This window comes from Varanus komodoensis, unplaced genomic scaffold (genome assembly GCF_004798865.1).
Source record: "Varanus komodoensis strain SLA01 unplaced genomic scaffold, ASM479886v1 scaffold18_3, whole genome shotgun sequence".
Taxonomy (NCBI): domain Eukaryota; kingdom Metazoa; phylum Chordata; class Lepidosauria; order Squamata; family Varanidae; genus Varanus; species Varanus komodoensis.
This window is the reverse complement of record NW_025335549.1, coordinates 4,673,390-4,688,734: the sequence shown is the minus strand read 5'-3', so window position 1 is coordinate 4,688,734 and position 15,345 is coordinate 4,673,390. Positions and strand designations below refer to the sequence as shown.

The 15,345-nt window shown below is 47.4% G+C and overlaps 1 protein-coding gene across 1 annotated transcript in view; it reads right to left on the bottom strand.

Moving 5' to 3' along the window:
• The window catches only part of GRIA3 (glutamate ionotropic receptor AMPA type subunit 3), a 139,718-nt gene extending 126,866 nt beyond the window's left edge, over positions 1–12,852 (bottom strand). Inside the window, exons 1-2 of the mRNA XM_044427159.1 lie at positions 12,762–12,852; positions 9,731–9,889 (exon numbers count right to left, since the gene is read on the bottom strand). Coding sequence (XP_044283094.1) covers positions 9,731–9,889; positions 12,762–12,852 — 250 coding nt within the window. The remainder of the gene's footprint in view (positions 1–9,730; positions 9,890–12,761) is intronic.
• Between the last annotated feature and the right edge of the window lie 2,493 nt (positions 12,853–15,345).

Below are 15,345 nucleotides of genomic sequence, written 5' to 3'. Positions count from 1 at the left end.
AGACACGTGTGCAGTTCTGTCGTGCCAAAAAGCACATATTGGAAAATGTGCAAGGAGGGCCACCCAAAGGATTGAGAGGGTGCTCTGCACAGCAAAAAGCCAAGTGACAGGAGCAAGGATCAGTGTGCAAAGCCATGCACAGTGTGGAGAAAGTGGAGAGGGAGGCCTTCTGCTCCCTGTCTCATAATACTAGAACCCAAAGGGGTCATCCCATGAAGCTGAGCGGTGGGAGATCCATGACAGATAAAGGGCAGTATTCCTTCACAGCGAGCACAGCTGACCTACAGAATTCACATTTAGGGTGCCTTGGTGGGCAAGGTCATACTAAAGGGAATCTGCACATCGGACTCTTGGCACTGTTTCTACCCTACCCTCCACACACCTTGTACTTTGTGTTCCAGAAATGCCTTGAAAAGAGAAACATCTTTGCCAGCAGTGAGCTGACCCATCTGAGCAGAGTTGTCTTGTTGCCAGCTGGCTAGAAAATGCCCAGATGCAAAGGAAGGGAAGCTTATGCCCAGAGAAGAGCAGAATTACTGAGCAGGAGCAAACAGGGAAATGGCGGTACGTGAGTGGAGGAGCTTGAAAGGAAGGGACAGGTCCCCACCCAACCCAGCTTGCAGCCCCACAGGGCGCCTCCATGCTCCATTCCTGGAGCAACATTGCCACGCCGAAGTAGCTCCAGTCCAACCCCCGAGAAATCCCTCTTCCTCCCCCTGCCCCACCCGAAGCACTTGAAGATGAACCGCAAGACCTCATCAAGGAAATGCTATGAACCCCCCACTGGAAGATAAGCACCCAGACAAACTGCTTGCACGGATCTCAGCAAACAAGGGTAATTAGGTAATTATGCTCTTTCCCCTCCAGTCGGCAAAGGAGGAAGTGCCAGGGCAAGCGCAGGAGACAAATCAACATGTACTGCATGCATATTGTCTGGTACTAGCAACACTGTGTGGCTAGCCCAAGGAGATTAAACCTTGGCCAATTTCGCTGGAAGAATGCGATGAAGCCTGGCTACTAGCTAGCAATCTAACTAGCAGTGTTTAAGGTGATTAGCTCTTCGCTGTTGCAGTTCATGTATATCTCGCCACCAGAACACCAGAACACTAGGATCAGCAGATTTCCGTACAGGGTTTGTTCCCCTTTATTTAAAGTATTAAAACTAATCCTTTCCTTGGGAAAATTCCACGTGGGGGGGAGGGTAGATGTGCTTGTCTCAATATTCCTTTCAAGCAGAGCATTATCCAAGCGCACGTTCGTTGGCCATGAAGGTGTGCAACAGCAATTCTTTTTTTTCAATGACAGTGCAGAGAGAGCCAGCGAGAGGGGAGAATATGTGATCTGCGTGTTAATCAGCTGACACTGCAGTGGCTAGAAAAATGTTGTGAAGTGCAGCACAAGTGCAGAGCAGAAAAGGCACCAGCAGTGCTATTTCGAGGGAACGGGAGCCACGGAACTTTAAGCATAACTCAAACACTAATGGTAAAAGACCCTAGTGGAGGTTTTAATTGGAACCTGGAGAAAGAGAGAGAGAGAGAGAGAGAGAGAGAGAGAGAGAGAGATTGAGAGAGGGAGAGAGAAAGACAGACAGAGAGAGAGAGACAGAGAGATTGAGAGACCGAAAGAGAGAAAGAGAGGGAGACAGACCGAGAGAGAGACAGAGATTGAGAGACCGAAAGAGAGAAAGAGAGGGAGACAGACCGAGAGAGAGACAGAGATTGAGAGACCGAAAGAGAGAAAGAGAGGGAGACAGACAGAGAGAGAGACAGAGAGAGATTGAGAGACCGAAAGAGAGAAAGAGAGGGAGACAGACAGAGAGAGACAGAGAGAGATTGAGAGACTGAAAGAGAGAAAGAGAGGGAGACAGACAGAGAGAGAGACAGAGAGAGATTGAGAGACCGAAAGAGACTGTTGATGGAGTTATGTGCTTCGGCTGCTCCGTTCCAACATTATCTGACAAAGGTGCCTCATTTATGGGAGTCGAGTTCTGCATTGCCTCTGTACTCACCAGCTCACCTCAACTCAGAAACATAGAAACATAGAAAACAGAGCAAGTCAGAAGGGGTCTTCCGGGCCATCTAGTCTGACCTCCGGCACCAGCCGGCTCCACTCACAACATGCCCACCATGTGGACGTCCAGTCTGTCCTTGAACACCCGCACCGATGGGGCCTCAACGACCTCTCATTGACGACCTCTGAGCAGGAACTTACATCCTGCTCAGACTCCCAAAGCAATTGAGAAACCTCATCAGATCAGACAGTTGCTTCTCCCAGATGAAGAGAGAGCCCTCATAGCTGCAAAACAGTCCACTAAGTCTAATTCACTTGCAGGTTTTTCAAATGCCAAAGCACTGACTTGGCAATCAGCACTTCCTCCACCACAAATTAGAAACCTGACCTGGGTAGTCAAAAGAGGGATTCAGGTTTTTGGGGGAAACAACCAGGGGGAAGCACAGTACCATATCAAAAATGTGGCAATCCAAATGTTTTTGCACCTTTGAAGGCAATTGTTAGTTTCAGTGAATGCTGGATATTCCCCTCCTTGCCTCCCCCTCTGCTTTCAAAGTAGCTTTGTGTTACCTTTGAAATGCACCAGGTTGCAGCAAAATGGATGCAGCAGAGCAAAGGCAAGTTTTCCCCCTGCTTGGTAAACTTAGGAAACATTCTCGAGATCACCAATTTAAATTCGAGTTCAGTCAGTCCAGGATATATGCCACATCATACCTCTTTGGGCTTAGCAAGCAGGAATCTAGATTTATGCATTCAATATATTTCCAAACTGCCCTCCCCTTCAGGGAGCACTCAAGGCAATTTACTGGTCAACAGCATAAGTTCCAAGACATATTTGCAAAACACCCGATTCTGTTCAGTGTCGCAGTGGAGATAACTCTAAGGTCGCTCTTTGGTGCATTTAAAAAAACTTTGTATGGGAACTTGCAAAATCTAGCTTGAACCTTTCTTCTCATTACTGGGATTATTCCATGTCACAATTAGACACTTACAATGAGCATTAAACTATCTTTGAGTGGCATTCAAAAGAACAGAATCAAAGAGAGTAATATCCTTATTTGACATGAATGAGTAAAAAATGTCCCAATGGCATGAAAAAGGGATCGTTAAACATATTAGAAAGTATCTGGACTTGTCAGTTTTGACCCTTTCTTTATATGCAGTATATGGACTTACAAGAAAATGGATTTATAATTAACGCGGAGATACTGTCTGAACTGTTTAGTGCAATCAAATCACTGGTGAGGAAATTTGGATTTTCCCATCAGCTTTTGCAGCATCTGCTATGGCGAGGCTTTTCGTGTCATGAACATGCATTGCAGGGCTGACAAACTTCTTTCAGGCCTAGGGCTGAATTTATTTCCAGAGAAGCTCTTAAAAGTTGTGTCACTATAGTATGTGGGGCTGATGGAAAATGGTGGTGGCACAATGCAAACAATGACAGCCTCTCGTAGTGTAACTGAACTTCAGTCTTTCAGGATGGGGAGGAAATGGCACAAAGGCTGGAAGACCAGCAAATGATCAGTGGCGCAGCACAAAGCGAGAGCCACCGAGTGCTGGATTGGCCCTATGCAGGCCAAATTTGGTTCAAGGACATGAGGTTTAACACTCCCTGCTTGATAAGATGTCAAGTTTGCCCAGTTAGGGATTCCGGATGCCCTTCATAGATTATGATCTACAGAGCTGCCTGCGGAGTTTATAAATTAATAGCTTTAAACACAGATGAATCCGAAGGCTTGATGTTAGGGCCACTGAAACTTGTCACCTATCAACTACAAATCTCAAACAAGATGCACAGTGGACCTTGAAGGAAGGAGTTTGCCCAAGAGTGGCCACAAGACTCCAAGAAGAACATTTATTCACCACTATACAGCAGAAATAAAATTAAACCACCACTTCATTAGTGATGGATAGGCCTGATCATCTTTATACACTGCAGAGAGCTGAGACGTCATCCTTGGCAAATTGCTATGTATGAAGAGGTTTCGACTTTTCAAATGCAATTACTTTCAGATCTGGAAAGAGTCACAGCCCATCTGAGTATTTATTTGTAGCTGCAAAGCCTTAAGTCTTCAGTGAGCAGGACCACAAATTATATTTCTTTCCTCCACCCTGCCTGCTACTATAATCTATCACCATGCAAGTATTTTATTTCGGACAAGGTCACCCTTTCGCCAATCCTTTCTTCCATTTATTTAGCTACAGATGTTACTGCTCTGCTGAGCAGTGAGTAGAAAGCTTGGACAGAAAGAAAAATAATTCAGTGTTTCAGATACTAGAATTCTGCCCCATCCATTCAAAGTCAGTTAGTCTTGGCATGGATCTACTATTAAATAAAGGAAAATAATTCCTTAATATAAAGTAAATTTAGCTGATGGAATCCATAGCCAGCAGATGTGGGGATTCCACCAGCTTGGATGAGTGTAAGAATTAGTTCACAGAGGATGAAGAAGAGCCACTGGCCAAGGAGAACCTCCACAGTAAAGGTACCATGTTTTGACTCTTTCAAGAATACCCAAGAGTAGGCAGCATAAAAAGCAGGACCATGGGCTAGGTGGACCATCAATCAGATCCAGCAGAGAGCTCATATTCGTATACTGCAGGCCAGGATGAGAACGAATTGCCTGCCAGGTGCTGCACAATTCCAAATCCCAATTCCCTGTCAGAATAGCCAGTGGTTGAGAATGACCGGAGCTGTAATTCAGCATAATCTAGAGCAGACCTGGGCATTGTACGGCCCATGGGCCACATCCGGCCTGATGGCTGACCCTGACTGGCCCGCATGAGGTCACTGGCAAATTAAAAGTCAATGCAAATATATATTGTCATAAAATAGATGCAAGCAATACAACTGCACTGCTTTTATTTTGAAGGATCTGTTAAATTGAATTGAATTTATTGCTTTTCATGTAATGTTAATGTTTTTGTGAATATTCATTTAATAGTGTTGTTCTGTGCTCCACATTTTCATTGTATCATTGTAATGTTTCATTTACTGTTTTTATAGAGATATATATTGAGCAGAGCTGTAAGTGTATTGGTCCAGCCCTTAACAACTGTCAAAGTTTCTCATGTGGCACCATAGGAAAATTAATTGCCCACCCCTGATCTAGAGGGATACATGTTCTTCACCCCAAGCAATTTGAAGGCAGATATAAAATAAGAGCAATGATGTTTGTGATAATTAAACATAATCAACTAGTACAATATTGACTAAAAGCACTACATCCAGGACCTTGTCTATGGAGGATGGACTAGCTTTCTGCCTGTCCATTCCTTACCTTAGGAAGTCCCTTAGTCAGTACAAGAGAAAAGTATTTCATACCTGCACAGGGGTATTCCCGAAGACACCTCCTGCTGGGAGCAAGAAAGAGGGCTGCTCTGAGCACACATTCTCAGGGGCTGCTGGTTGGTCTCCAGAAGAGTTGGAGGAGGAAGAAAAGGCACAGGAGGGGTCTGAGAATGTGGGCCATCCCTGGACATTGAGACGAGAGAAGCGGAGGTGCTCATCTCAAGGCCAGGCTCCCCAGGTGGGCAGGCAGCCTTTGGGAACAACCAAGAAGTGCAGTTGGTGGGAGGGGAGTTGGTGGGAGGGAACTCGGCGCAGGGGAGTTTCTCAGGGGCAGTCGAGGTGGGCATGGCTCTTGACTCCATGGCGCATCATCACCAGAGGACGGCAGCCCACGTGGAGGGTCTGTTTGCGGAGGGGAGGTGTGCTTGCTTTCAGAAGGCCCCTTCTGGAGGGATGGTGCCCAGGCCTGCCCATAAGGAGAATGTGAGGTAGGGTTCAATGACCCACTCTGTCCGCGATCAGAGATTCATTCCAGGATTTTGTACATCTGGAAAATGTTTAGGCCAATGTTTTACAGAAGAGCCCCAGCTCGCAACATGACGCCTCAACATTAGGCTGTGTGTTTCCCATTGCCACCACTTCCTGCCACTGGCTGCTGGCCCAAGAGGTGGGCATTACAAGCTCAGGCACTTTCATGGTTTCAGGGGAAGTTATTTCTCTTCCTCACTTAGAAAAGCTGGGAATGGAGAATGAGACATTCTGCTTACAAAACATGCTCTTATCTTGCAGCCGCAGCCTGTCCCCTCGATATGATCTACCAGCACACGACTTCCTTCCTTCACCAGAAAGAGGCAGCTAGTTCAGATGTCATAGGGTGGAGAAGAAGCTGTCACTTAGCGCATCATTATGTGTGCTGCTCCTGCCTTGTTCGAACCATGGCGAATGGGGCCAGTACAGATTTTCCATCTTGGATATCACAGACCAGCTGGTAGTCTTAGTAGGACCCAAGAAGGAACACCGTTTTTAAAAAGCTGTTAATGATCAATTATTGTAGAAGTATAAAGCTTTCAGTTTAAAACCATATAATTGATATTTAAAGGAAACTATGTCTGCGATAGAGTCCCTTGAAGGGATTACATTCATTAAGGATTACAACGCAGAGGTCTCCTCCAGCAGGTCAGACTTATTAACATAAAACCTCAAGTACAGACATAGCTTGTGGGGAGGGAAGAAGGAATGCTTAAGAAAGGGAACTAGGGTTGTCAACTGACCAAAAAATGCCCGCCCTTGTGCATTTAACAATGTTCCAATTGTAAAAAGGAGCAATGCCGTACATAACATGGAGATCGAAGCAAGTTCCCCTGCTGATGCCACCTCTCAAGCTGCTTCTAGAAGTCACAGGACTTCCCTGGGAGCGCATCAGCAATGCATGTCGTGGCAGGACTGCAAAACTTTCACTGAAACTTTGGAAGAGTTTGATTTCTTACAAGACGACGATGAGAAACAAAACATGAGGGCTCTACCAAGGGGCCTGCTTAATTTGAAACTAGCTCTCCAACACCTTGCCCATTAGTATGGATGCTCCTGATGGGGCTTGATGTTCTCCTTCCCCCTGCCACCCACCCACCCACCCACCATTCTTAAGTTGAAAGATCTAGGAGAAAAGTTTGCACAAATATTGCTGTGATAACAAGAGTAGTTTGCTTGATGATGAGATTTAGATATACATCTCTAAAGCAAGATAAACAACTGGAAAAGCTTAGGCCAAAGCCAGCCTTCTTGCTGCACATAAATGAAAAAGGAAAAAAATGGTAGAAGGAAAGTACTTGGCAGCAATCCATAAAAACTACCAAGATTTACTGCAGCTTTTCTTCAATCTGCTGCCCTGCAGATACACTGGACTGTAACACCTATCATTCCCAGACAACATGCATTAGGATTGCTGGGGTAGACTGCAACTCTCATCATCCCCAGCCAGCAAGGGAAGGCTGGTTTAGTCTAAAGGGACATGTTGGAACTAGAGAAATGAAGGTTCAAAGCATCGCTTCGCTGTGAAGTTAACAGTAAAACCTTGGGTAGATGTCAGCTCTCAGCCTTGGAACGTTGTTAGAGGAAGGATGGTATCTAAATGCAACCATTAATTAGCATTTTTAAAGAAGGAATATGAACTGAGGCCTTCGCTCACCCACTCCTGCACTGGATCTACAAGGTGGGCCAGTACGTAGCTAGTTGTTGACAAGGGTGATAGGGTCTATTAGTTCAAGTTTGGCATTGCAAGGGAGCAAAACATCTGTGGTGGCATTGCACAGAAACGCAACGCTTCCTTTGTTTTCTGATTCCTAGCCTAATTTCCTTTCTTCACTTCTTGGATTTTTGGTTCAGTCCATTTTAGATCACAGCCAGAGATGCTGTTGGGCTGTAATCTCCCTCCCACTCTTCAAGCAAAAATGGACATCCAATTATTAGGTGGGTGTCGGAAGAGATGCTGCTGCACTGTATGGAATGCAGATTAGTTTGCTCTCATTAATCATACTATGTTCTTTCCAGGGGATGTGCTGGAAGGAAAAGTTCTGGGAACCGGGCCCACAGGACAGAAAATGTGCATAGGCTCTAAAAGCTGTGCATATGTGCACGCTCACGTACATACATGTGTGTGGGTGTGTGCGCATGTGCATGTGCGTGCATGCATGCGCATGCTCACATTACTTTTTTGAAGAACTCTGTCTTGTAGATACCCCCATTTGCAAAAAGGGATGTAGGAAGACATTTGACTGCAGAAAAAAAATCCTCAGGTAGAAAGATTTTTTGGGGGTGGAGAGCAAGAACTGAAGCACATGAGGGGCCAAAGCAAGGCAATCGAAGCAGATGGGGGGGAGTGGATCAGATTTATTTTATGTATTTATTTTGATTTTTATCTATATTCACATGCCCATAGGTTCTGTGCAGTTTACAGGAGATTAGAACCAACAACAGTGAACATTTCAGAAAAAACAAGCATGTTACATAAAACTAGTCTGGAAACTAATCTAGAAAGCCCTGGCAAAATAGATATATCTTTAACTCCCTCTTAAAGTTGGCATTCTGGAATATCCAACATCTCTCTCCTGGCAGGCCATTCCATAGTTTGGGGGCAACCACTGAGAAACTGCTCCGTCATTATGTCAACAGAAGGCCAGTTAAAGAATTCACTCAAAGATGGAATACTTATTATGTGCAATTTAAATAATGGTTAAAGAAATACAGTTTTTACAAATATATGTGGTTCCCATTCTAAATCAAAGCAATGTTATAATTCATAACTAATTTAATAGACCAGAGGCATTTCTGATTGAGAACTGAATGTCTTGGATGAGATGGTGGCTGATCGAAATTGGCTTAATTATAAATGTGTTTAAATGTTGATATTGCATGTTAAAATCTGTGGAACGATCCTTGGCACCTTCTTTCCTATAGATTTCCTTCTTTTTATTGTATTTTCTGAAAATAAATTTTAAAAGATTTGGAAAAAAGAAAGAGAAAGTTCTTTGGGAAGTCAATGTTAATCGTACAGAAGATGCAAAGTGCCCCCAAGCCTTTATTCCAGAGTGTCCATGGATAGCAAGGTGGTGGGGCAAAGGTCTTCCCAGAGTTCCAGGGGTCCAAATCAAAGTTTCTGGGCTCCTGCCTTAAAGGGTTGTCACATGACACTGCTTTTGATTCCTTCTGTTCCCCTCTTCCTCTCTTAAGAGAAAGGAAAGCATAAATAGCTATGAAAAACAGATGCATTTGCAGTGCTATTTTTTCCTCTGCTTTTTCCAGGCTGCCAGACTTCCTACAACGTTTTCCCTCCTGCCCTCCAGTTCCTAGGGCATCCATCACTTTGCATAGTCTCATTGGTTTTTACCAAGATGTGCTTTGCAAGAAGAAAGGCTATTTTAAGGCAGAAGGAGGCCAGTAATGCTATTTCCCTCTGCCACCTCAAGGTCACTTGAAAAAGCATCCTCTACAATGTTTGCTTCTGGGAGACATTATTTGTAAAATCATTCCCCACCCCTCAGCTCTCCTTCTCCCTCCCTCTTCTATCCAAGTTCCCAACTACTTCTAAATACCTGCTAGAATCACAGTTAAAACAAACAGAGCTACACAGAAATGTTTCTCTTTTTGACTTCGAACGGTTTCCATCAGATTTGGAAAAGACACAAACCAGCCTGTATTTACATAATAAAAATCAACCCTTTTGTTAACTGTAATTGGCATGCAAGAAACACTGCAAGACAAATTAAGTTCTCCTTTGGCAGGGCTGTTGCAATATAACTCACGAAACATGAAGTGCAGCTCTGATAGCTTATTAGAGCAAAGACGGGAAAATGGAGAGAGGGTACGGACAGAAAATGAATTGGCCTGCAAACAGCCAACTGCTATAAGAAGACCATGTATCTAACTACTTACATGCATTTGTCACTGAAAAACTGTTGGAGGAATCCAGGTGGTCAACATGGTAGTTCAAGTGGAAAGGTTTCTCCGTGAAATTTTGGTTTGTGTTGTATAACTGGACGGCAAATCGAAATGCGCTGTGCTCTTGGACTGTGTTTCTCATGAAGAGCCCTCCTAACAACAGAGAGAAGATTTTTAAAAATAGGTTTTGTGGGCTTGTATACTGGTGGTGGGTTAAAACTGCACTTTTAATGTGACAAGAATGCGTACTAAGAAGCATTTATGAATAGCCAACCATGCAACGCAAAGCGACAATGCCACGATCTGCATCTGAAGCAACTGAGTTACATAGATCACACTGCTCACAACCAGAGCTCACAACTACTCCCCTCCCTCCCACATCTCCGTCTCCCTTTAAAAACAGAATATTGCAAAACTGGTCTTGTGCTCACTTCCCTCTGGAGGTGTTCAAGGAGGGCCCACTACATGCACAGCCCCAGCTCTCTGGCTGGCTGTCTTCCCCTCCTCCTTGCTGCACATGGGCATGCACACATTTTAAAGTTTTGAAGAAGTCCCATGTGTAGGGTTAGGATACAGAATACTGGGGCCTCATGATTTCTGCTGCATCAGACCCCCCCCCCCCATTAACTAGCTTTTCGCCTACATGTGCATCACCTCTAGCTGCTCCCCAAAATCTTTCTCCCCATATTTGTGCATCCCCCTTTTCTTTTCTTCAAATGTGGGTATCTTAGGAGAAAGGTCCTTTACACACGGAGGGAGGGGGGAGAGAGAGAGACTTTAGAGAATGTGCAAGCTAGCATATATACACCATTCTGCAATTTCTCTCTTTTGGCCCTGTGGTCCTGAATCTTGGATCTTTCAGAACCTAGCACCATTCTTATTTGCCTTAAAGTAAGCCTCATTAAAACCCAGTATGACCCAACCTTGAAGAAAATACAGCAGATCCACAGGTTACAAGGATATGCACGACTGCCCCTTCCAATCTGTATTGCATATGCACATAATGTCCACATCACACACATTCACGCATATACAGATGGCTGCCAGAGATCCAGAGCATGCTTCCTTGGACATCAATCCTAGCAAGTTCCGTAGGACTTCTTCAAAATCTTAAAAGCTGTGTATGGGACACACTATTATTTTGAAGCGAGTCTTGGGATAGTCAATGGCACTTATTCCCAGGGAGGGGGTAGACAGGATTGAAACTTTATTCAGACAAAGATCCCATCAGGGCACGTATCTCCAAACTGGCATTTACAAACAAAATGCAAGTAGTGGAACCGTACACATCTACTCAGAAGTAAATCTGTTTAAGTTCAGTGGGCCTTACCCCAAGGTAAGTGCATAAGGAATAGCAGCCTGAGTGTTTTCTGGGAAGAAGCACTGGCTAGCAAAATGCACGGGCAGCAACAAACCTATGCATAGCTATTTGGCAGTCAGCCCCACTGAACTCAGTGAGACAGACTTTCTCCTGAATGTTGACAAAGCTCAGATTCGCATAGGATCAGGAACCACGGGATCCAGGTGTCAGCACAAGCTGCAAGCATTTCAGCATCAAAATATAGGTTGAAAAGATGAGTTCTTTCTAAATCGTTTGGATACCATCCTGCACCTATCCTGACCAACAAGAGGCTCATATAAAGCACAGGTTATGCACAGGTGAAGAGTTTCACTGGGAACGTGCAGAGATTTCCCTAAAGGCTGTCTTGGATCCAAGTTGTCTAAAAAGAGCAGGGTGGGGGGAAGGAAATGATAGAAACTCTCATGGAACTTCTTCTTTCATTGTATTTATGCGTTCTATACACCAATCCAGTCTCTCCCCAACTTGGCAGTATGCCAGAAGTAAAGCAGCATTAATACCACTGATACCTCCCCCCCCCCCCCCCCCCCGCAGTTCCTTCTGCAGCATGTAGGAACGGATGTAGCTACCAGAAGAAAGAGAGAGAGGTAGAGTGCCTTATGCTAAATGAATAAAATGCTATTTTTAAACATGGTTTGGCATTTCTCAGTGCCCCAGAAGAACCCAAGTGGGAGGGAAATTTTACACTCCTACTCGTGCAATAGCAAAAAAGAAAAGGGGAGGGGAGGGGAGGGGTGAATCCAACTGATGCAGTACCCATTTGATGACATATGCAGGCAGACAAGGCACTGATTATTTTCGCCGTCTGGCTGCACTGCCCTCGGTTTGTCCACTGTATGGCCCTTGCCTGCGGGAGAGAGAGCAGCCACCCAAGGATCCCTGTGCCACGTCCAGAGGATTAGCCCTGGCACATCTGGGTCCTTTTGCTCCCTCCACACAGACAAGACAAGGCGCATGCAGGAGAGCTCCCAGTTTCAAGACAGAGGATGTGGTCCACTTAGAGGAAGCTGCACACGCCTGGCTCCCAGTATTAAACAAACCGGGGCATGCCAGCGCCGCTGAAAACCACAGCGGCTTCTTTGCCATTGAACTCGGCAAAGGCAGGGTTAGAAAGAGAAGCAGGTCTACATGTGGCCCAGCACCAGCAAGGAAAGCCGTGGAAGTTTTGTTCTTGGGTTCAATGGGGGTGAAGGTTTTCAAATGATTCTGAACAATAGGCATGCAATCATTAATATTAAGGCCTGGGAGACACTCCAGGGCTCCAAATGGCACTGCCAGTCCAAGTCACTGCATTAATAATACAGCTAATTTGAGGTTTGCTTTCCATTCCAATTCCCTATCCATTATGAATTTACGCTCTCCTTCATTATTATGAATACACTATTATAGTACGATATTAACATGATTAGTAGCAATGATATTAATATTAATACCAGTAGCAACTATAGCAGAAAACAATGGTTTTTTGCAAAGTGCCTGCCCTGGAATGTTAAGAACCCAGAATAAAAGTGGGCAGTGGGAATCAGTTGGGTACCCAAGTTTAAGATGAAGAGGCTTCTCTCCATCCTCCCACCAGGGAACCCCAAAGCTGTTCTTTTGAAAGGGAGGGGTGGGTGGGTGGGAAGGAGAGGTTTCGAGTGGGGGGGGAGATCTGCGCATCCTTACCTATACTGATGGTGTTCGGAAAGCCTCCCCGGGACTCCCCCAGAAGCCCCACCAGCAGCAGGAGAAGAGTTGGAGGCGCGGGCTGCCCCATATTTCGCGTGATCGGTTCTCCGTCAGCGCCTGCAGCTCAGAACCTGAAGCGAAACTGACCGGACCGGCATCGGCGCAGCGGCAGGGCAGCTGCCCAAGGCCCTCGCTAGTGGGATCCTCACCGGCCCCCTCTTTCTCCCCCCTTTCTTCTTCCTTCTTCCTCTTCTTCACCCCAGCCTGGAAGGGCTCATCGGCTTCGAGAGGCGCCGACTCTCAGTAGCGCAGGACTTCTTTGCCCCCTCCTCCTCTTCCTCCTCTCCTACGCAAAGTTGGGGGGGGGGAGCAAGTCAACGCTCTCACATCCCCTCCCTGGGCTGCCCACAGAGACAAGTTGCCCCCCTATCGGGCCACGCGGGGGCTTAAGGCTCAAACTTCATCTGTCTCCGTCTCTTCTTCTGTTGCTGCTGCTGCTGCCCCGGCGGCGGCGACACTGCGCGCCCCTTCCTTAGCGGCGACGCAAACTGCAGCAAAAGCCCAAACGCGGCGTCTGTGTCAATTTCAGGAGCGGCGGCGGCGGCGGCGGGCGGTGCAATCAGTGGAAACCCGAACGAAGCTCACGTGGACCTCCCTTTAAAGCCGCAACAACTGGTCCCCTTTAAAGCTGCATTGCCTCTGACTCGCTCTGTGCGCCTGTCGGGGGTGGCGGCGGGGGGGGACAGATAGACATAAACACACAAACACTCGGGAGGGAGGGGAACGCAGGCTCAACCAGAGGGGAAAAGGGAGGGTGCGCTCGCTGGAAGGAAGGTGAAAAAAGGATGGAGGGAGAGCGAAAGGGAGAGACGGAATGCGGGCGAGGACGACGCGCCCAAGCAGCGGCCGCCGCTCCAGTCCGCGAAGAGGCGAGCACGGAAGGAAGGGGACCCGCGGTTAAGTGGGTGGCGCGTTGCGAGAGCGGTGGCGCGGGGGATCAGGCGCAGAGCGCAAGGGCGAGGCGAGGCGAGGCGAGGCTGGCGGCACTGAGGATGCGCTCCCGCGCGCCTTGCCCCGGGCGCAAGTCCGGCGGCGCGCGCTCGACGGCTCTCTGCCGGATCGCGCTGCAGCCCTGTGCGCGCTGCTGGGGCGGGCGAACGCGACGCTGCTTTCCGGAGCGAAGGCGCTACCCGCGCCCGGCTGTCCTCTTCGCGCGCTTGGAGTGCGTGTGCGTGTGTGTGTGCGCGCGCGCGCGTGTGTGACGGGAAGGGTGTCCGCGGCACTGAACGTATAGTGGGACTTGTGACTGGTGAACGGCGGTCATGGGATGGGCCGTCGGGAGGCAGCCCCCGACCAGCGTATTTATCTGGGGGTCATTCCTGTTGAGCACGGTGGGTTTTACTCCTGGATGAGCCGAGAGGAGGAATCGCAGGGGTTGCCGGCTGTTCTCGCCACTTCAAAACCCGCGGGAGCCCCTCGGACTAACCCCGCCGTCCCCGCACGGTGTGCCACAGACATGTGGGGCTACGAATCCCATCCGCCGCAGCCGGCCAGCTAGGACCACGGACAGGACAGGGATGATGGGAGGCGTCTTCCAAATGATGTAAGGAGCACTGGCTCGAGGCAGGAGACCTTCAAGGGCGAAGGACGAGTCCCTGCCCACTCGCTAGGCGGAGCTGAGCTCCACGGAGATGGATCGAGTGCCGCGGGGTGGTGGTGCGGGGCAGGGGGGCGGAGGGAAACCCAAGGCAGGCCAGGGCAAATGGAGCCTCCCAGGGAATGGGACCCTTCAGAGAAACGGAAGCTTCTTGCAAAGTGACATTGGGGGAAATCAGCAGGGCTAACTTTACAGTCCAAACCTGTTTATGTTTACTCAGAATTAAGTTACTGGTTACTGGCCCAGTGAGGGCGTTTAGGATGGCAGAGCAAGGCAACACAGGACAATGCAATGCAAGGCCCTGCCTTGTGTTAATGCAGGGCCCCAGCGACCTCTGTTGCACAGATGCCACTGTGCTAGCTGGTCTTTTGCCCACATGTGCCTCATCTCCTGCTGCCCCTCTTGAATTTTTCTGCCCAGGGTTTTAAAGAATAATATTTTCTGAAATCAAATGCCTTCCTCTCCTCTGTCCACTCATTCCTTTTGCCATAGAGAGGTACCCTTAGGAAATGGGTCCTTGACAGACCTGGGTATATATGAAAATCAGCAGATGTGTCTGTCCTGTGAACCTGAGTCCCGGATCTTGTTGGTACCCTGGATGGAAGACACAACTTAGCACCTCCTTGTAAGAGGATGCTACACTGATCAGTCTTTCAGGTTCTGCTTCACTTACTGGCCATGCTTCTCAGGGTTTCAGACACTTTGTTTTGTTTTGCACCAGGGTGGAGATGCCAAGAACTGACTTGGGGTCTTTTTGCCTTCTGTTCCCTTCCCTAAAATGTAGGAACCTGCCTTGTGCCAAGTTGGATAAGCAGCATTTCCCACGATCCAGGCAGAGGTCCTTCCCAGTTTTACCTGGAGCTTGAACCCAGATAATTTGCTTGTAAATCATGTGCTCTGTCCATGAGCCACAACCCTTCCCTA